Raw genomic sequence first — 16,859 nt, 5'->3', positions numbered from 1 at the left:
GTCTCTGTTTTTGATAATGCGTTTTATTGCTAACACTGGATGTTAATGTTAGGGACAGGGGTGGATCCAGGAATTTCTTTAAAAGAGGGGGCGCCTTTACAAAATTAAAGGGGGGCGCACGCACCCCACCCCAATTTTTTTCTTTTTATTTCTTTTGTTTTTAGATAATAAAAATAAAGGAAGGGCGCGTGCCCGGTGCACCCCCGACTGGATCCGCCACTAAGGGAGGTGCTAGCCAGAGTAGAAATGAATTGATGATGGTGATGATGATGATGATGAAGACCAACAACAACAGCAGCATTTATATACCCCCATTCATCTACACACACACACACACACACACACACACACACACAAACACACACACACAAATCAAATTCAAAGTCACCTTGCTCCCCAAATATACATGACATACGAGTGTATATTTATAAAGTTGCTGGAAAAGATAGGTCTTCAGATAGGTAGGTCAGATAGGTCTTCAATTCAGGTTTGAAAATACAAGGTTGTTACAAAGTTCTCTGAAGTTTGATTGTTAGAAATCGGTCTCTTTCTGAAGTCATGGGCGACATCACCAGGAAGTTATGGGCTTAAAGGTCCAGTTTACTTTTGGGAGCAGTGATTTAAAAGACATTTGAGATATAACATTTGACGCATATGTGTAGGTCTGGCAAGTATCACAAAACATCCTACCATATAAAATTAGCGCAATAAAGCCTAAAATATAAGGAGATATATCAGTATTTTTCTCAATAAACCATAACTGTAGACGGTTTAGTCTGGAAACATTTTTATTATAGCTATTGGTCACATTTTGTTACTTACATAATATTGATTATACGGATTCACATTTTTAGAGTGGTTGTTTCTATCCCTAGCTCACAATGTAGAACTATTTTAAAGCACTAATGCTGGGTTTTTGTTTCATTTGCTAATGGTAAATTATGCTACAAGTGGTACCCAGGTGCTTTGACAAAAGAGTGCATCAGCTCTCTCAGCGCACGAAGCAGGGGCGGATCCAGGAATTCTGTAAAGGGGGTGCGCAACTAATATTTCTGGTGCCACTTCCGGGTTTCATTTCATTTTTTCTTTTTATTTCTTTTGTTTTTAACGAAAAATAAAGGGGGGCGTGCGCTGGCTGCCCACCCCCCCGGATCCGCCACTGAGAAGGACCTCTCCTGCTGCAGTTCACTCTCTTTCTATGTGCTGGCAACAGTGAATACATGTACTTATCACTTTTTGTGATCCAAAATCCCGTATAAGAGCTACACTTTTTAATAGCAAAAAAAAAAGTAGAAAGACGTGTTTCTGGAATGCGCTTTAGCAGAGTACTTATTTGAAAGACCCAGTACTGTAAAACGCAATATTTTCGCGGCATTAAATTTTCGCGAATTGGAGCCGACGGCCGTTTACGCGGCATGAAATTTTCACAAGTTGCCTCGAACATTCAATGCTTACATGTATAGTGTAGACAAGAACTTTCATGTGCATTTTAATTTTGCGAATCTTGGCTCTCGTGAAATTCACGAAATTAAAATGCACGTGAACATTCCTCGTTTTTCAGTATGTCAGAACCCAGGCATTGTACTACAGAACCCAGAATAGCCTGTAATGGTGTCATATGTAAGCCCTACATTGAAATTGAAAGAAAGGGTAATGTGATGCAGTAGTTGGTTTGTATGAAAAATATTTAGGGTTCATACAGTTATCTAAGTGTAATAAACTTTGAGTGACATTATTGTTTGATTTGCAGGCCCAGAGACAACAAACTAAGAGATAAGTCCTCGAGATGAAGTTAGTCATAAGTTTACAAACACAGAGGTCATAGTTGGCAGGAACAAAGAAAACTATTTTATCATCATCTTTAATAGCCCAGGACTTATGTGCCTTTGTATCTTGGAGCTATTCATGTACAATGTAGTACCCAGTAGTTGATATTTGCAGCTCCACCCCCCCCCCCCCCAACTCAACACTGATAAGTCAAAAATCAAGTACAGTAGCAATACATGTAATATGAAAGTCTGGTTTATCCTCCATGGTCTGCAAACAAGAAATTAAAACATGGTGTTGAATTTTCAGTTTGTTGTCTTTTTATTGCCTTAGACTGCAGCTAGAGGTCATAAGGTTAAGGACATGACTTTTCAGCAGATACAGTTTACTCACACAGTCATGTAGAATATAATGCTGCATAATTTGTATTCATATGGGCTGCCATTTTAAACAAGAATTTATAGAAGAGATGAGTGTAGTGACATACTAGAAACAAGACTAAAGAGAGCAGTATTATGTTTTCTAACAAAGTTGGTCAATTAGTATGTAGATGGGACATGAAAAATGTCAGTCTCACCAACTTTGATATTGAGGTTCAGTTTCCCATTGGCATTGCTAGAGTATCCATGAAACAGTCTGCCCAGAAATGTACAGCTGTAACATGCACACACACACACACACACACACAACACAACACACATGGACACGCACACACACAAAATCAAAGCTTTGATTTCTTCTGTTCTACTGTTTCCACTCACAGAGCAAGTGGCCGCATATTTTGTAGGCTTGATCCCCAGCCACTTCTACGTAGTCCTCCCTGCTCAAGACTGGCATGGCTTCATCACTACATTGTGGCAGTCCCTTCTTTACATCATACTCATAGCACTGGTAAGCAAGTCTAGCATCCATTCTCTGTGCCATTGCATATATTATTTTATTTTTTTTAAGTATAATTTACAGCTGTATCTCGGAGAACATGTTTTTGTAAAAGTTATTTGGTTTATGTGTCAAGTTTTGTTTGTAATCTCTGTAAAGATTAACCCATTGAGGACGAGTATATTAATATCTGTACCTGGTTGTCTCTTCTTGTCTTTTCTTGTCTCAACAGATCAAGAGCACAAAGACGTACATCAGCAGACTCCTGTACGTAAAATGGAGGGGATCTCTAACAACCCACCTGCATTCTCTCTACTTCAGGGCATTCAACTACTACAAGCTGAACGTCCTGCAAATTGGCAACATCGACAATACGTAAGTGGCACAAAACTGGTGGGACTAGCGTTATACTGTATAAAAGGAATTTGAGATCAGTCATTGCTTGTCTTTGTATAATTGTTTGCACATTTGTATGTTTTGTGTGTGCTGATATCTTATTTTGATTGTTACTGACCTTTTCAGGATCCTAAGTTTGCCATTTTGTTTTGTTCATGATTTGAAAGGTTTGTAGAAGATATTTGTTGATAAATTGTTGTCTTATATTCTGGTTATTTTTATCACATTTTCAGATGTCCTTTATAGTTTTGTGCCAGAGATGAAAAAATAAAAAATAATAGGTGTAAAGTGCACCATAATGAGTGAAAAAGACAAGTATGCATACACTTCATTGATTAACTCGTCATTAATGTACAGATGAATGGATGTAGCAATACTGTGAAAATGGTAATTTCACATTTGTATACTTCTCTGCGCTTGGCCGAGTAAGATAGATTTTCCATGTTTTTATTCCACTTGATCAAAATAATAAAGCAGAAACTATTTAGCAAAAATTTGCTGGCTTTTGATTTCATGTTGGTTTCATGCAGCACGAAATGAACAAACTAATTTCACACCTCAAAGATGTCCACGTAAACCAAGACATTGATTTTATTGAAGGAGTGGCTCATAAGAAAAAAAAAAGATATAAAAATAAAGAAATTCATATTGTATCAATATTCCTAAGAAGGAGACAGTCTAGACTTCTCCTTATTTTCCTTGCTGCCCAGAGATCAAAGAATAAGTCAGGACGTTGAGAGACTTTGCAACCAACTCAACCTGGTGGTCCCAACACTCATCGTCTCCCCATTCACCATAGCGACGTACACCTACCTCACGTACCGGATGTAAGTACAGCATCCCCACTGAAATGCACTGCCTAAATCCAGAAGTTGTAGACCTCCCTTTGGTTGTTTGGTCATTATCACTTACAGGGGAACTCCAGATGATTTTTTAGACTTTTTCTTTTGAACCACTATAAATTGGTTATACCGGGTACAGAGTTTCAGAATTTATAATAATTGGGATTGGGAATTAAAATGTTTTTGAAATTTGTAACAAATGACAATGAACAAGGATGATGACATAGCAACTTCACCATAAGAATGCATAAGTGGGAGCTCACAGAAGCAGAACAAAAGAAGAAATCATACATCAATTCTGCAGAGATGAACTTGGAATAAGCAAGCGGAATTGTAATGGAATTACATTGCTACATTTCTGAAATTATGCCTATGTGAGGACCACAATTAATTCAACAAATCTAAACATGAGCTTTTGATTTTAATATGTACTACATGATGTAAAAGCATGAAAATCATCTGGACTTTCCTTTTAACCTTCTCACTTCCAATGTATGAAAATGACACCGACATACTTAGTTTAATGGTTAAAAGCACTGACAGGGTTGAATTGGACAATTGAGAATTTTTAATTGGAAATGACCTGAATCAACATCTGTGTTTGTGTAGTTAAAAAAAAAAGAAGAAAAGATGAAGGCTGTCTGCACACGTACCTTCTACCCAATAGAAATCGCAAAAACAGTATGCAAAGAGACCTTGTAGTATTTCACGTGGCATATTTAGGCAGAATAGGAGATTAATCTAAAATAGCAACACGTAATGTCATTATTGTTTCTACATTTTGTCTCATTTTGTAAAGTTTATTCTGGGCCCTGTTTTATTTGGAGATCAGTAAATGTTGCAATTACACTAATAGTTTCTAAAGAAAAAATGAAATACTTTTATCTGATTGGATGTTGCCCTGTATTACCATGGAAACCGAGATAATTTACTGGAGATTGCTATTTGAAATGGGTTCCTTTTTTATATCATTTGGGATGCATAGAAAGTATTAAAGGAAAACCAGTTATTCACAAGCAATATCAGTCTGTGTTCATTCATTATTAAATTTTTACAATAATTCATTACTATGCACACTACCACCACTGTACTCATACTACTGTAAAAGCCCCATCGAAAAGGGGAGAGCATACTTTAGTCGTCTTTTTCTGTTAAGAAAGTCTTTTAATCCTGCCTAGCATGTTTCTTCTTTCTGAAGGTTAACATTGTACTCCAGTAAATGGTCAACATTTAGTCACCACTTCACATGAGAAGTTGTGATTGTGGATATGGTATTTATTTTCCCATGAGAATGTCTCTCACTCAGTGTAAACACAAGGAGATATTCTTGCTATATTGTTCTTGTGTAGTGTTGGTACTTCTCAAGCTCTAATCCAGTGACTTGTCAACACTTGAACTACACCAAACACCAACTGTATGATTCTTCACTTCAAAATCTAGTCCAGTAATTGTAAACACCTGCTCTACACCAAACACTCTGTAAACTTCTTCACATTCATGTGTCCTCTTTGTATTTGCTTATCTTTTGTAATACAGGATACTTGACAAGCCCAAAAATCCATATGCCCACAGTTCTGTTTATTTATGCATTTTTGAAGGTTAAGACTTCCTTCAACAAGCAGTTGTGCTCAAACACTGTAAGAAAACATTCTATTTGTTGGTTTGAAACATGTTTCCACAAGGTGAAGACTCTTGCAACAACACTTCTTTAAATACAAATGCCCAAGTGGGATTTAATGGTGTGTTCTTGTTTGTGGTTCTCCTTCTCTCTCTTTCTCTCTCTTTCTCCTTTTTGTCTCTTCTTTTTATACATCCCCTTGAATTTTTACATGTAGTTAGTGATTGACAAGAGCCCTTAAGGAGCTGAGCCACAGTAAGATGTTCAAACTCACTTTTAAAGGATGGTATAAATTTTGTTGAGATTCAGATTTTACCTTTTTGCAAGATAATTAGAAACCACTTTGAAATATAAAACAGCATACAATTCTAAGAGGAATTCAAAACTACTTGCAGGCCGTTCTCGCGTGTGCCATAATGTGTACTTGCGCTACAGTAGAGTTGGAGAGAGAAATTCAAGCAGGAGCTCATTCGCTGGCATGGAAGACATTTCTTGCTTGTGTTCCTCCTAGGATTCCCCATTGAATCTCTCCGGTGATCACCCAGGTCTAGCATGAAACAGGCATTTGAAATCCTTTCTGTACATCTTCCGTCCTCAGAACTGGCTACCTTGGTCCAGTGGTCATCTATAGTTACTTCATCATAGGAAGTATCATCAATCGCTTCATCATGTCACCGGTGGTCAACCTCACATACCAGCAGGAGAAGCGGGAAGGAATCTTCAGGTGAGCCATCCAATCACAGCGTTTGCTGTCGTACAATGCATATTCATTTTCCTATGAATATTGATTACCTCATGAATATTGACCAATTATCAAAATGATGCTCATGGCATACTAGAATTCATTTGCTGTTACAGAATATTCATGACAATTTTTTATACTGTATGTTATTCCTCTCATCTCTGTTTTCTGCTGTGTTTCAAGTTAGATGCATGCACTACTTTAGCAAACTGTTGTAATGTTTTTATGACTGTTGGGATCGAGCACAAAACAAGCCTATTTATGAAGCATTCCTGATATGGTAAGACAAAGTTAGCAAATGACTCATGAAAATTGTCAAGTTGCCCTGCACCTTTTTGAATGATGTGTGACACATATTGGTAGCCGGGTGCCTTTGAATGTTTCTACAGATAAATGGCCCTATAAATCATCATCATCATCATCATCATTATCTGACAAACTTGCCAGCATCCTGAAAAGGAGATTAAAAAAAAAATGGCTCTCATCTTTTAGGAGAATTCATGCTATCCAATTAATACCATTAACTTCTTACCATCCCTCTCCTCTGCCTTACCCCGTCGCCCATCCCTTCCCCTCCCTCTCTCCCTTATCCTATCCCATACGTCTTCCCTACCCCCTCCCCTACCTCATTTCCTTCCTGTCCCTTCCTTATTTCCAACCGCATCCCAATCACTTACGTTCCATTCACTCTTCCCTACCCCACCCACCATTCTCTTCCTTCCCTCTGCCCATCCATCCCCATCCCTTCTCCTCACTTTCCCCTACCCCATTCCTACTATCCCTTCCATACCCTATCATCTACCCCAACTGCCCTCCCATCCCTTCCCCACCCTTCCCCCATCCTTTCCCTTCACCCTACCCTATCACCCTACTTTCCTTCTCTTCTCTCTTCCCTTCCCTATTCCTACCCTCTTCCTCCCCCACACCATTTGTTACATTATCACCTCTCTCCCCTCCCCTCCCCCTCTCCCCTACCCCACACCCCGTCCCTTCCCCCTTACCTTCCTGTTTATCTCCCATTTCCATTTCTTACATCATCACCCCACTCCCCATACCCCCACAAATAGATTCAAACATGCCCAGCTGAGAGCAAACTCAGAGTCAGTGGCATTCTACTCGGCTGGCCGGGCGGAGCAAGGCAACGCGGACAGAAAGCTGTGGGACTTGCTTGGCATCCAAATCAACCTAACCAACTGGGAATTCTGGCTCAATGGTACATCAGCAATTATCAAAGAAGAAAAGAAAGAATCTGATAGTGTAGAGAAAACAGCACAAAGCAAATCGGGACAAAACAAATTAAAACAAGACAAACTTGTCTTTTCTTCACCTATGCACTTTCTGTGTTGCTCCCAACTTTTGGACTCTTAGTCTTTCCATTAAGAAGAGGAAAGAGAAAAGGAGAATGTCAGAACATATTGATAAATTGCAATTTGTACCATCGCAATATAGCCCTCATAAAGTGTGAGATATTTAGCCTGAGAGAAGAGTGCAAAATGAATAATTTGGTCAAAGAAAGTTTAATAGTGTACCTTTGTTAAACAGAGACATCTACAGTTGCTTAGCTTGATTAACTCGTGCCTGAATCTTTTGACATGAAAAACGTATATTTTTTTCGTAAGGGTTGTTACTCTGATTTGAAACTTGTGTAAATGAGTGGTTGGAGAAAGGCTGGGCTGATGACTGTTCCCACCCACCCCCCTCTTTGGCAGCAGCAGATTTAGTCTAAAAGTTACTCTTGTTTACATAACTGTGCCTTGGAACCCATTTTTATATTCAAACAGAAGATTGCACTTTTGAATCTCAAATCTTACTCTCGATTAAATTTGTAATCGAGAACCAAAGTGACAATATTAGCAAAATAATGTAAATATTTTGCGAAGTGACAATATTAGCAAAATAATGTAAATATTTTGCAGGAGAAAATACAATTTACAGCACATTTATGTTACAGGAGACAAGACTTCTAGTAAGTAGCTGCCTTTGTGAATAGCAGTCGTCTTTAGAAATTTGCGATAATAAAACCCAGATGAAATATACCTCTCATGCAGTAATACAGGCACTGGTGTATATCTCACACATTGCATATTAACATACTCTTTTTGCTAACAGATTTGTAACACTTGATTATAAATTTTCTTCACATGACAGTTGCAGTGAATCTCTTTGACTACATCGGCGGCATTCTGAGTTACATCATCATCGCTATCCCCATCTTTGCTGGGATCTACAGCGGACTCCCGGCCATCGAGATATCTAGTCTTATTAGTAAAGTGAGTACAGTCTCAAAATTCCCAAACTGTAGACAAGTTTCAAATCAATTCTTAAAACTCACTTGACAATCACTTGTATTTTTATTATATATAAATCATAATATTGATAAATGTATTCTGTCTTTTAATTGAATTTTTTAATGCGCTAAGAAATGCCCATATTAAGTGCTATATAAGTGTTATCTTATTATCTGTTATTATCATTATTGCTCTAATTCTGACATTTTTGGCCCTTTATGTACACAGACACTCAGTAGCTTGACTTGCTCAACTTTAATAGCATTTAATTAATTCCTCCAAATTTTGCCAAGATGAATAGATAGATAGTAGGTACAGTGTAGTCCCCATTTTTTGGCAATATTAGTTGCCAGACATGTGTGCCAATTAAAAAAACAAAACAACACAAAGCAGTCCTAATAAAAGGTGGGTCCCAGCTTTTATTAGAACTGCTTTGTTTTTGCATATCTCAGCCATTTCAGAAGTGATTTTCATCAAATAAAGTTTGAAGTCCGCCTAGCTTTGTATGCTCTTTGATATTTCACAGAAGTGGTTTCAAATTATCTCGCAAAAAGACAAAATCTGAAATCCCTATCTCAACCAAAACTATGCCATTCCTTTAAATCAGCATAATAAGCCAAGGCACCTGGACTTTGCCTCCCTGCCTTCTTATTGTAAACAAGGTACCTTGATGAGTTTCAACAAGTTGCCTACTATAACCTTCCATAGGGAATCTATTGTGACAGGTTGTTGAATTCAAGCTGGGGCAGACCTGTATGTGAAGAGTTCTATGGCAAAACAAGCTAAATCCATTCCTGTTAAGTTGAGATATTTGTGATTAAAGCAGCTATAAAACAAAGAAAATAATAAGAAAATACAGGATATTTTTAATCATAGCTTCTAGAATATTCCTTGTTATGTTACATGTGAGGTGTTACTGGAAAGGTTAAATTTTGCTCTATCTGATGATGGACTTACTTTGAAATGTATAAAAATGGCACTTAGACCATTTTGCAATAATACTTTTCATTCCAATACATCAGTTTTGTGTAGGGGAGGCATTGTAATCTGTGTCTTGTGTTGTTTTTCCAGTATTCTTTCCAGACAATGTATCTGATTAGCTGCTTCTCCCAGCTCATTGATCTGTCTAACAAGATCTCGGATATTGCTGGCTACACACACAGGTAATTTTTAGTCCCACTGCTTCAAAAAAAATTTTAAAAAGAAATGTTGTTTTAATAACCCGTTGAGGACGAGTTTCGAGTATACTCGGGCAAGTGTCTATGGGAAATGTGTGTTGTAGCAAAATCAGTCCATCCTCAATTGGTTAATTGTTACTTACACCGTTGTACACTTTTGTGACAGCAGTTTGAAAAACAAAAAATAATAATAATGATAATTGCCCAACTACAAGAAGTTTTAAATTGTTGCTATGGTAAGTATATTGTAAGTTGTAGTAGTCTAATGATCTGGGTTTCTGACGTATTAGAAGTCTTGCCGTATCATAGCACTGAAAAGATCCATGCGAGGTCAAACTGCTGTAGCATGTGCATGTGCATGAAGCAACTTCTCTTTTGACATATATATGTGACCGTGCATCACAAAACGAACAAAAAGTCGCACACACTGATTTTGCGCGAGGACTGAAAATAAGTGAAATGGGTCACCCCAGCCGATCTTGAATTTTTCATATTTTCTAAAAGAGCAAGTCCTCTTTTACATTGTGTTAAAATTTGGGGTCATAAAACAGGCAGGAAAGTTTGTTTTATAGCAGTTTATCTTGAACATTTTTGGTAGAATAGTGTGATTAGGTGTGTCTTTAGAGTTCCTTTTTCATTTCTGAAAAACCTTGTACACACTCTTCACTTTCAACTCTAATAACTTTTGAAAGGATATTGCTACTGCTTTGAAAGTTGGCATTGATTATGGACAGAGTGTGTTAATGAGGCATGCTTAATTTCAGTTTAATCTGATAATCTCTTCACTGTTGTTACTCCTGTGGTTTACTTCCTGTTTTTTGTCCCATTCATCACACAGCCAGCACGGTTTGGTAAAGATTAAGCGCTTGAATAGACACTGTACTTCAGAGCCTCTTTTCTCAGTTCACACTTTTCCTGAGTTTGTGCTTTCTTTCCAATATTTAGATAGGTTTGGAGAGTCCATTTGATTTGAGTTATACATCATTTTAAAGCTTAAAGTCTGCTCTTTCAGAATATGGTCATAACTAAAAATTTATGTCTGGCGACTCTTTCTTTATTTTGTCGTGCAGGGTCACATATATATAATATATAATGTACGTTGTACCTCCATAGAGAATAATCATAGGCTTAGTAGGGCTTATGTGCAATGGAATTTTAATATATGTGATTAGAAATAAGTGATGTTGTACAACACATTTATGAAGGCAGCCAATCGCAAACAGGTAATAACATCACTTGTCCATGCCCCTTGCCATCAACCCCAATTATGTCCTACAATAACATTGGTTGTAGATCATATCCTATTCTAAAAATCAAAAGAGTTGAAAATGTCACACCCCAATATTTTTCCTACCCCTTAGTCCCAACTACTCACTTGATATATCATTGCAAGTGCATACCTTTGCAGTGATGTCCAGAAAACAAAAGAGTGTCACAAAGGTGTGGTGATGTGCTTGCATAGGTGTGCTGAATATGAATTTTGTATCCACTATGGCAATATTTGTGTCATTTCCTAGCATTCTTAACCATGGGGTAAGTGAAAATAAACTTGGAGAAAAAAGAGAGGGTCACATTGTTTGGATTGACATTAAGATGTTTTAGATTTGTTTGCTTTTTTTTTTCCGAATTTTGTCATTCCAGAATTGGTGAACTGCTCGAAAGCCTGGAGAGCTTTCCTCCCGATGGTGGTGCGGCTGAGAGATCAACATCCTCACCCCCAAAGACCAGCGGGGCTCTCCACCTCGGGGCGGACAATGACCTCCATCTCCTGACCGACACCCAGTTCCTCATCACGGAGACAGAGCGAGACCGGGAGTACATGTCGGAGGACCTCGGTCTCACCGGTGAGGAAGGTGAAGAGTGCAGCAGCGTGGACAGCCTCATTGCCTTCCAGTTGGACCAGGTTGCCGTGGCGACCCCGACCAAGGATGATATTCTCATCAAAGGTGCGATGGAATAACTTTGGAAGGATGCGAATCTTGCATCACTTTTGGGTGCAAACTTGAACTGAGCATGATCCCTTTAACACATAAAACAAACAAGACCACATTAGCTTAATGTTTTTGTTTTTAAATAATTGTGTGGCGCAGCTCCTCCTGACCAAATCTTTTTGGTAATTCCATTCAGCATTAAGCGTTTCCTGATATCAAACCATTGTGACATTGGATCTTGTCTAAAGCCATTGCCTACAGGAACCTTAACCCATTGAGTATTGTCGGGCAAGCATCTATGGAAAATGCGTGTTGTAGCAAAATCAGCCTGCCCTCAACAGGTTAAAGATCCTGTACAAAATCTATTGATGGAAATTTGAGAATCTTTCAGGCAATGGAGTGAGAAGTGACTTGTTGTTCTAATTCCAGAAGTACAAGTTAGCATCAGCTATGCCAATACATTATCCTATTTTTAGAGCCCTGACTATACGGCCGTAATCTGGCAGAACTGCGTATCTCCTTTAACACATTACGCCAGAAATCGGGTTTAAAGATTCAATGTTACACCTTTCTAAACTGAGATACGATGAGTTGCATTTTTCCTCTTTTCTCGGTCATAATTGGTCTAAAGAATTTATTTCCGGCAAAAAAATGACAATTTGACCTTTTTAAGTAGTAAAAATTACCAATTTAAAAAACTTACGCAGTTCTGCCAGATTAATCGTCGCCAAATTTTTGCGATCGTAATCTGGCAGAACTGCGTATCTCTGGTCACGTGCCCGGGTTGATCAGCCAGAACTGCGTAAGTTTTCGGCCATGCGGGGGGTTTTTCAGGCAGAACTGCGTATCTCTAGGAGTTACGCAGTTCTGCCTGATAAGCACGTGTTTCATCAGGCAGAACTACGTATCTCTTTTCGTGGTCAACCACGTGCTTATCAGCCAGAACTGCGTATCTCCTAGAGATACGCAGTTCTGGCTGATAAACACGTGGTTTATCAACCAGAACTACGTATCTCGGTCTATTTTCTGCGGGTTGTCTATCGTATTTTACCATCCATCCTCTCACTATTCAGCGGATTCAGTGTCAAAACAATGAATATTTTAGATCGAGTACAATTTTGTTGAAATATTTGTATTGTATAAAGTCATCATTATTGATTCACATTTAATTTCATTTTATCCATTCATTTGTATGTGGAAAATAACTTGCTTTCCCCAAATGTTGTCAGTCTGTGTTCATGTTTCAGTATTATTTAGCGGCACAAGAAGTACTGCTATACATCAAAAGCCTGGCTGCTGCTTGGGTTATTGTCGATCTCATGAAGCATTGCATTTGGATTAAGAATAATATTAGACTAGGTTCTAGATGTTAAGCTATATTGTTCATCAAGACTACAGGTACTACACTGTAGACCGTCTAGACCGTAGTCTATTCAGGCCTAACGATACACTAGACATCTAGAGACTAGTAGAGCGGTACGTAGGAATCTGCATACGATAGGCCTACTGATCTCATTATCCTAGTATTCCTACTCTATGCCCAAAGTAAGAGTAAGCCTAGACCCTTTTGGCTGAAGGCCTAAACTCTAAATATTTAAACTAAAGAATACTAGGAGCTAGGCCTGACTAAAAGTTTATTTACAGCTTTATTAGAAAATAAAAAAAAATAGACCCTAGTTCTCGTTTGTGTCGACTCCTACTGTAGGCCTTATTGTCACTACAGTACTAACGTTAGGGTAGTAGTGTTCTAACCGTTACTATCTACGCAGGCCTATTAAAAACGTACGAGAACTCTCGAACTCTGTCTACTCGATTGTCTAGGTCTATGTAACATCCAGACGTCTATTTTGGGGCGTCATTATAACAGACTAGTAGATCAATAAAAATGAGTTTCTAGATTTTCTAGTCTAGACTCTAGATCTAGACTCTATATCCAGGTAGGGGCTAAATCTACAGCTAGACTGTTTATTGGGGATCTAGGCCTAGAAGGTACTAATGTTATAGTAGATCTAAGAACAACGTAAAGCCTAACCTGCCTATCTATAATGACTAACGGTAAGACTATAAAGTCTATAGCCTATAATGTCTAGTAGTACTAGGCCTAGTACAAGTAGTAATGTATAGAACACGGATCAAAATCTAAGTTTCAGATCTATTTCTAGGGCTAAATGTTTATAATTTAGCGTTTAACCTGTAGATTCTAGATTCTTCATATTACAGATTTCAAGAATGTCTGGCCGAATCAAATCTAGAAAAAATAGAAAACTGAGTAAAGACAGAATAACCGGCGATTCAGCCTAAGTTAAGTAACGGTAGGCCCCAGTAGTCTAGTAGGCCCCTACTGCACAACTCTACTGAGAGTACCGGTACGGTACCCGTATTAAAAAGTAAACTGTAAAAGTGTTAGTATTGGTCAATTTCTGACGTCTGTAGGATTGGATCGAAAATGCCATCGTTATGGACGGTATCCCAGATATTCATTAAACTTCTCGAGATCAGTCCCATAGATCCAAGCCCACTAACCGCTTATTACAATGAAAAACAAAATAAGAAGCTATGGTCAATGGATTACAGATATTGTTGTTCGCGTGACCTACGCTACCGCACAGTACATTGATTTCACGTACACTAACAATGGACAAGTGCTGCAGCAGTACTAAGTAGGCCTAAAGTTGACTGGAGCGTGATGTCAGACAAGATGCAAACTATAACGTTTGTTAGATCTAGAAATGCTCTAGGCTTAAAAAGCATTAGATTGTAGCAAAACTTAATAGTAAGGCATACCGCATATTGACCTGTTTTGAAGCCTGCCAGTCTATGAAGGGAAAGAAAGTGGCAATTTCCCCCAAGAGTAACGAGGGTTATTGCTTTAGCGCGACTGTCGTCGTGTACAATACACGTAGCCGTACCACGTACGACGTGTCTAGCTAGCTAGCTAGGCACTGCTAGCCTGAACGCGTAGCGCGTTCGTCACTACCAAGGTCGCGCACGCGCGTGTTAAGATATACCATGTCCGTGCGGGATGCAGGAACACCTTGGTCCAAGCGTTGTCGTAAGTCGACTTACGCAGTTCTGCCTGATTAACATCGGAAAATTCATTTCGAATCTCGACTTACGCAGTTCTGCCAGATTAATCGCCCTCTCTCCTCAGGAATTTTGCCAAAATTACTTTCTAAAAATAACTTTCTGTACCGATTCACAACTTATTTTTTGGCCCACTTGAAAGAGCATGAGAAAAAACACACAAAACACTCAAAACCTGAAAATCGACCAAAATCGACTTAGGGAGTTCTGCCAGATTACGGCCGTATAAACATAAGATCCTCATGAGGAAAAAATTGGGGGAAAATGTTTTAATTTTAGATGGACATAGACTTACACTGTGCAGATCAATAACAAGTGGTCAAATTGCCTCGATCAAATGGGAGAATAGCCTTGTTTGAAGATGGCTTGTAGTAGTAGTGGACATTGAATACCCTTGGCTATTTGTGCAGAAAGATGTCATTCGTAGTTAATAATCTATAGACATTATCCTTGTATGCTTATTTCCTCTTTGTAGAAGAAGTTTCTGTGTACGATTGCAAACATGTTCATGTAATTATGTAAACCAGCATCTATGCTGAGCTCAGCATTTCAGCTGCTAAACATAAGCCACCATCTCCACTGAAATTTGCAATCACTATACCCTTCTCCTCCCCTTCCCCCTCCAACGTCTTTCCCCATATATAGATCTGACCCTGGAGGTGGTGGAGGGACGCAACATCCTCATCACAGGGGCCACCGGCAGCGGCAAAACGTCGCTGCTGCGTGTCCTCCATGGAATCTGGCCTGTGCAAGAGGGTACCGTGGAACAGAGGGGGGTCGGCCCTCTGGACGTCATGTTTCTCCCCCAGAAAGCATACCTAACAGATGGAACCTTGCTTGAACAGGTACTAGTAGTTTCATGAGTTTGAGCAGAATTTATCATTGAACAGATCAAGAAAATTGTGCAAGCTCTATGGTCAAGAGCTGTGTGTTGACTTTTACCGGCTGCATGTTAACTGCCTCACTTACTATGATTCACGCGATACTATAGCCACTGTAAACGTGTTACTCTTGTGGCAAGAGTTCGCACACCAAGTAAGTGTTCACTCACTCAGTAAGGGACGCCTATTAGCTAGTTAACCATGCATCATTTGTTTAGGGAATTTGTCGAGTGAAAAATAAAAGTATGCATCCTACAAGTCTCATTCAGCAAAAAAAAGAATGGCATCTACATGTATGGCCAAGTCAAAAGGAAATGCATCCAGTCGGTTTGCCAACAGGTTCCATGATGAAATAAAGAATGGATTTCTGGCCAAAAATTTGTCCCATGTTCTATAAAACAGATGATGCAGTAGTCGTTTTGTGTGCCTGTCGGATTAAAGTGGAATAAAATGAAATGTAATGAGATGCAATATGCCTATTATTCTGAACCATCCACAGATAATGTATCCTACCAGAGCACAGAGGTATGGAACTGTAGGACTGGACCAAGCTCTAGAGCAGCTCCTTGGACAGATCCTGGACCAGGTTGGTCTGGAAGGCCTGGTCCAGCGTTGTGGGGGACTGACAGCCCCTGTGTCATGGAACTGGTACGATGTCCTGACCCCCGGAGAGGCCCAGTGCTTGGCCTTTGCCAGACTTCTCCACCACCGACCAAAGTTTGCCTGTGAGTCCACTCTAACAGTTCCTCATAGAGTTTTGTCAGACAATACAAACAACAACAACCAAAGAACTTTTGGGGGTATTCTGTTACTTTTGTTACTTAAATCAAACCAAAATGATTGTTGTCAGCTTGTAAGTAAAATAAGATTGATCATTGCCTTCAATTTCTGACTTGCTAATTATCCGAGAAAAAAAGAAATATGTCACTACCTTCATGCTGATTCTAAATAGTTGTTTTGTTTTGTTTTGTTTTGTTTTTTCTCGACATTGTCCTCAGTTGCAGGTAAATTAATTTTAATTTCATGTTATTTATTTAGATGTTAATTTTTTTTTCCTCTTTGCAGTGCTGGATGAAGCCACCAGTGCCGTCCCGGTGGAGAGGGAAGCGCAACTCTACGCACTCTGCCGCCAATACGGCATGACGGTGGTCAGCGTTGGCCATCACATCACCCTGAAGAGATTCCACGACGCGGAGCTGACGCTCACCGGTCAAGGCGGATGGACACTTGTGGACATTTCCCACATTGAATGA

General features: G+C 39.1%; 1 protein-coding gene across 1 annotated transcript in view; it reads left to right on the top strand.

Annotated features, from left to right (window-relative positions):
* The window catches only part of LOC139741353 (lysosomal cobalamin transporter ABCD4-like), a 21,207-nt gene extending 4,348 nt beyond the window's left edge, over positions 1-16,859 (top strand). The window contains exons 4-14 of the mRNA XM_071651934.1: positions 2,531-2,658; positions 2,879-3,021; positions 3,753-3,869; positions 6,101-6,226; positions 7,312-7,457; positions 8,393-8,514; positions 9,604-9,695; positions 11,352-11,656; positions 15,371-15,570; positions 16,106-16,331; positions 16,672-16,859. Of these exons, the coding sequence (XP_071508035.1) occupies positions 2,531-2,658; positions 2,879-3,021; positions 3,753-3,869; positions 6,101-6,226; positions 7,312-7,457; positions 8,393-8,514; positions 9,604-9,695; positions 11,352-11,656; positions 15,371-15,570; positions 16,106-16,331; positions 16,672-16,859 (1,793 nt within the window). The remainder of the gene's footprint in view (positions 1-2,530; positions 2,659-2,878; positions 3,022-3,752; positions 3,870-6,100; positions 6,227-7,311; positions 7,458-8,392; positions 8,515-9,603; positions 9,696-11,351; positions 11,657-15,370; positions 15,571-16,105; positions 16,332-16,671) is intronic.

This window comes from Diadema antillarum, unplaced genomic scaffold (genome assembly GCF_040938485.1).
Source record: "Diadema antillarum isolate AM-2024a unplaced genomic scaffold, OU_Dant_1.0 seq00000923_RagTag, whole genome shotgun sequence".
Taxonomy (NCBI): Eukaryota; Metazoa; Echinodermata; class Echinoidea; order Diadematoida; family Diadematidae; genus Diadema; species Diadema antillarum.
This window is presented reverse-complemented; position numbering and strand designations above follow the sequence as displayed.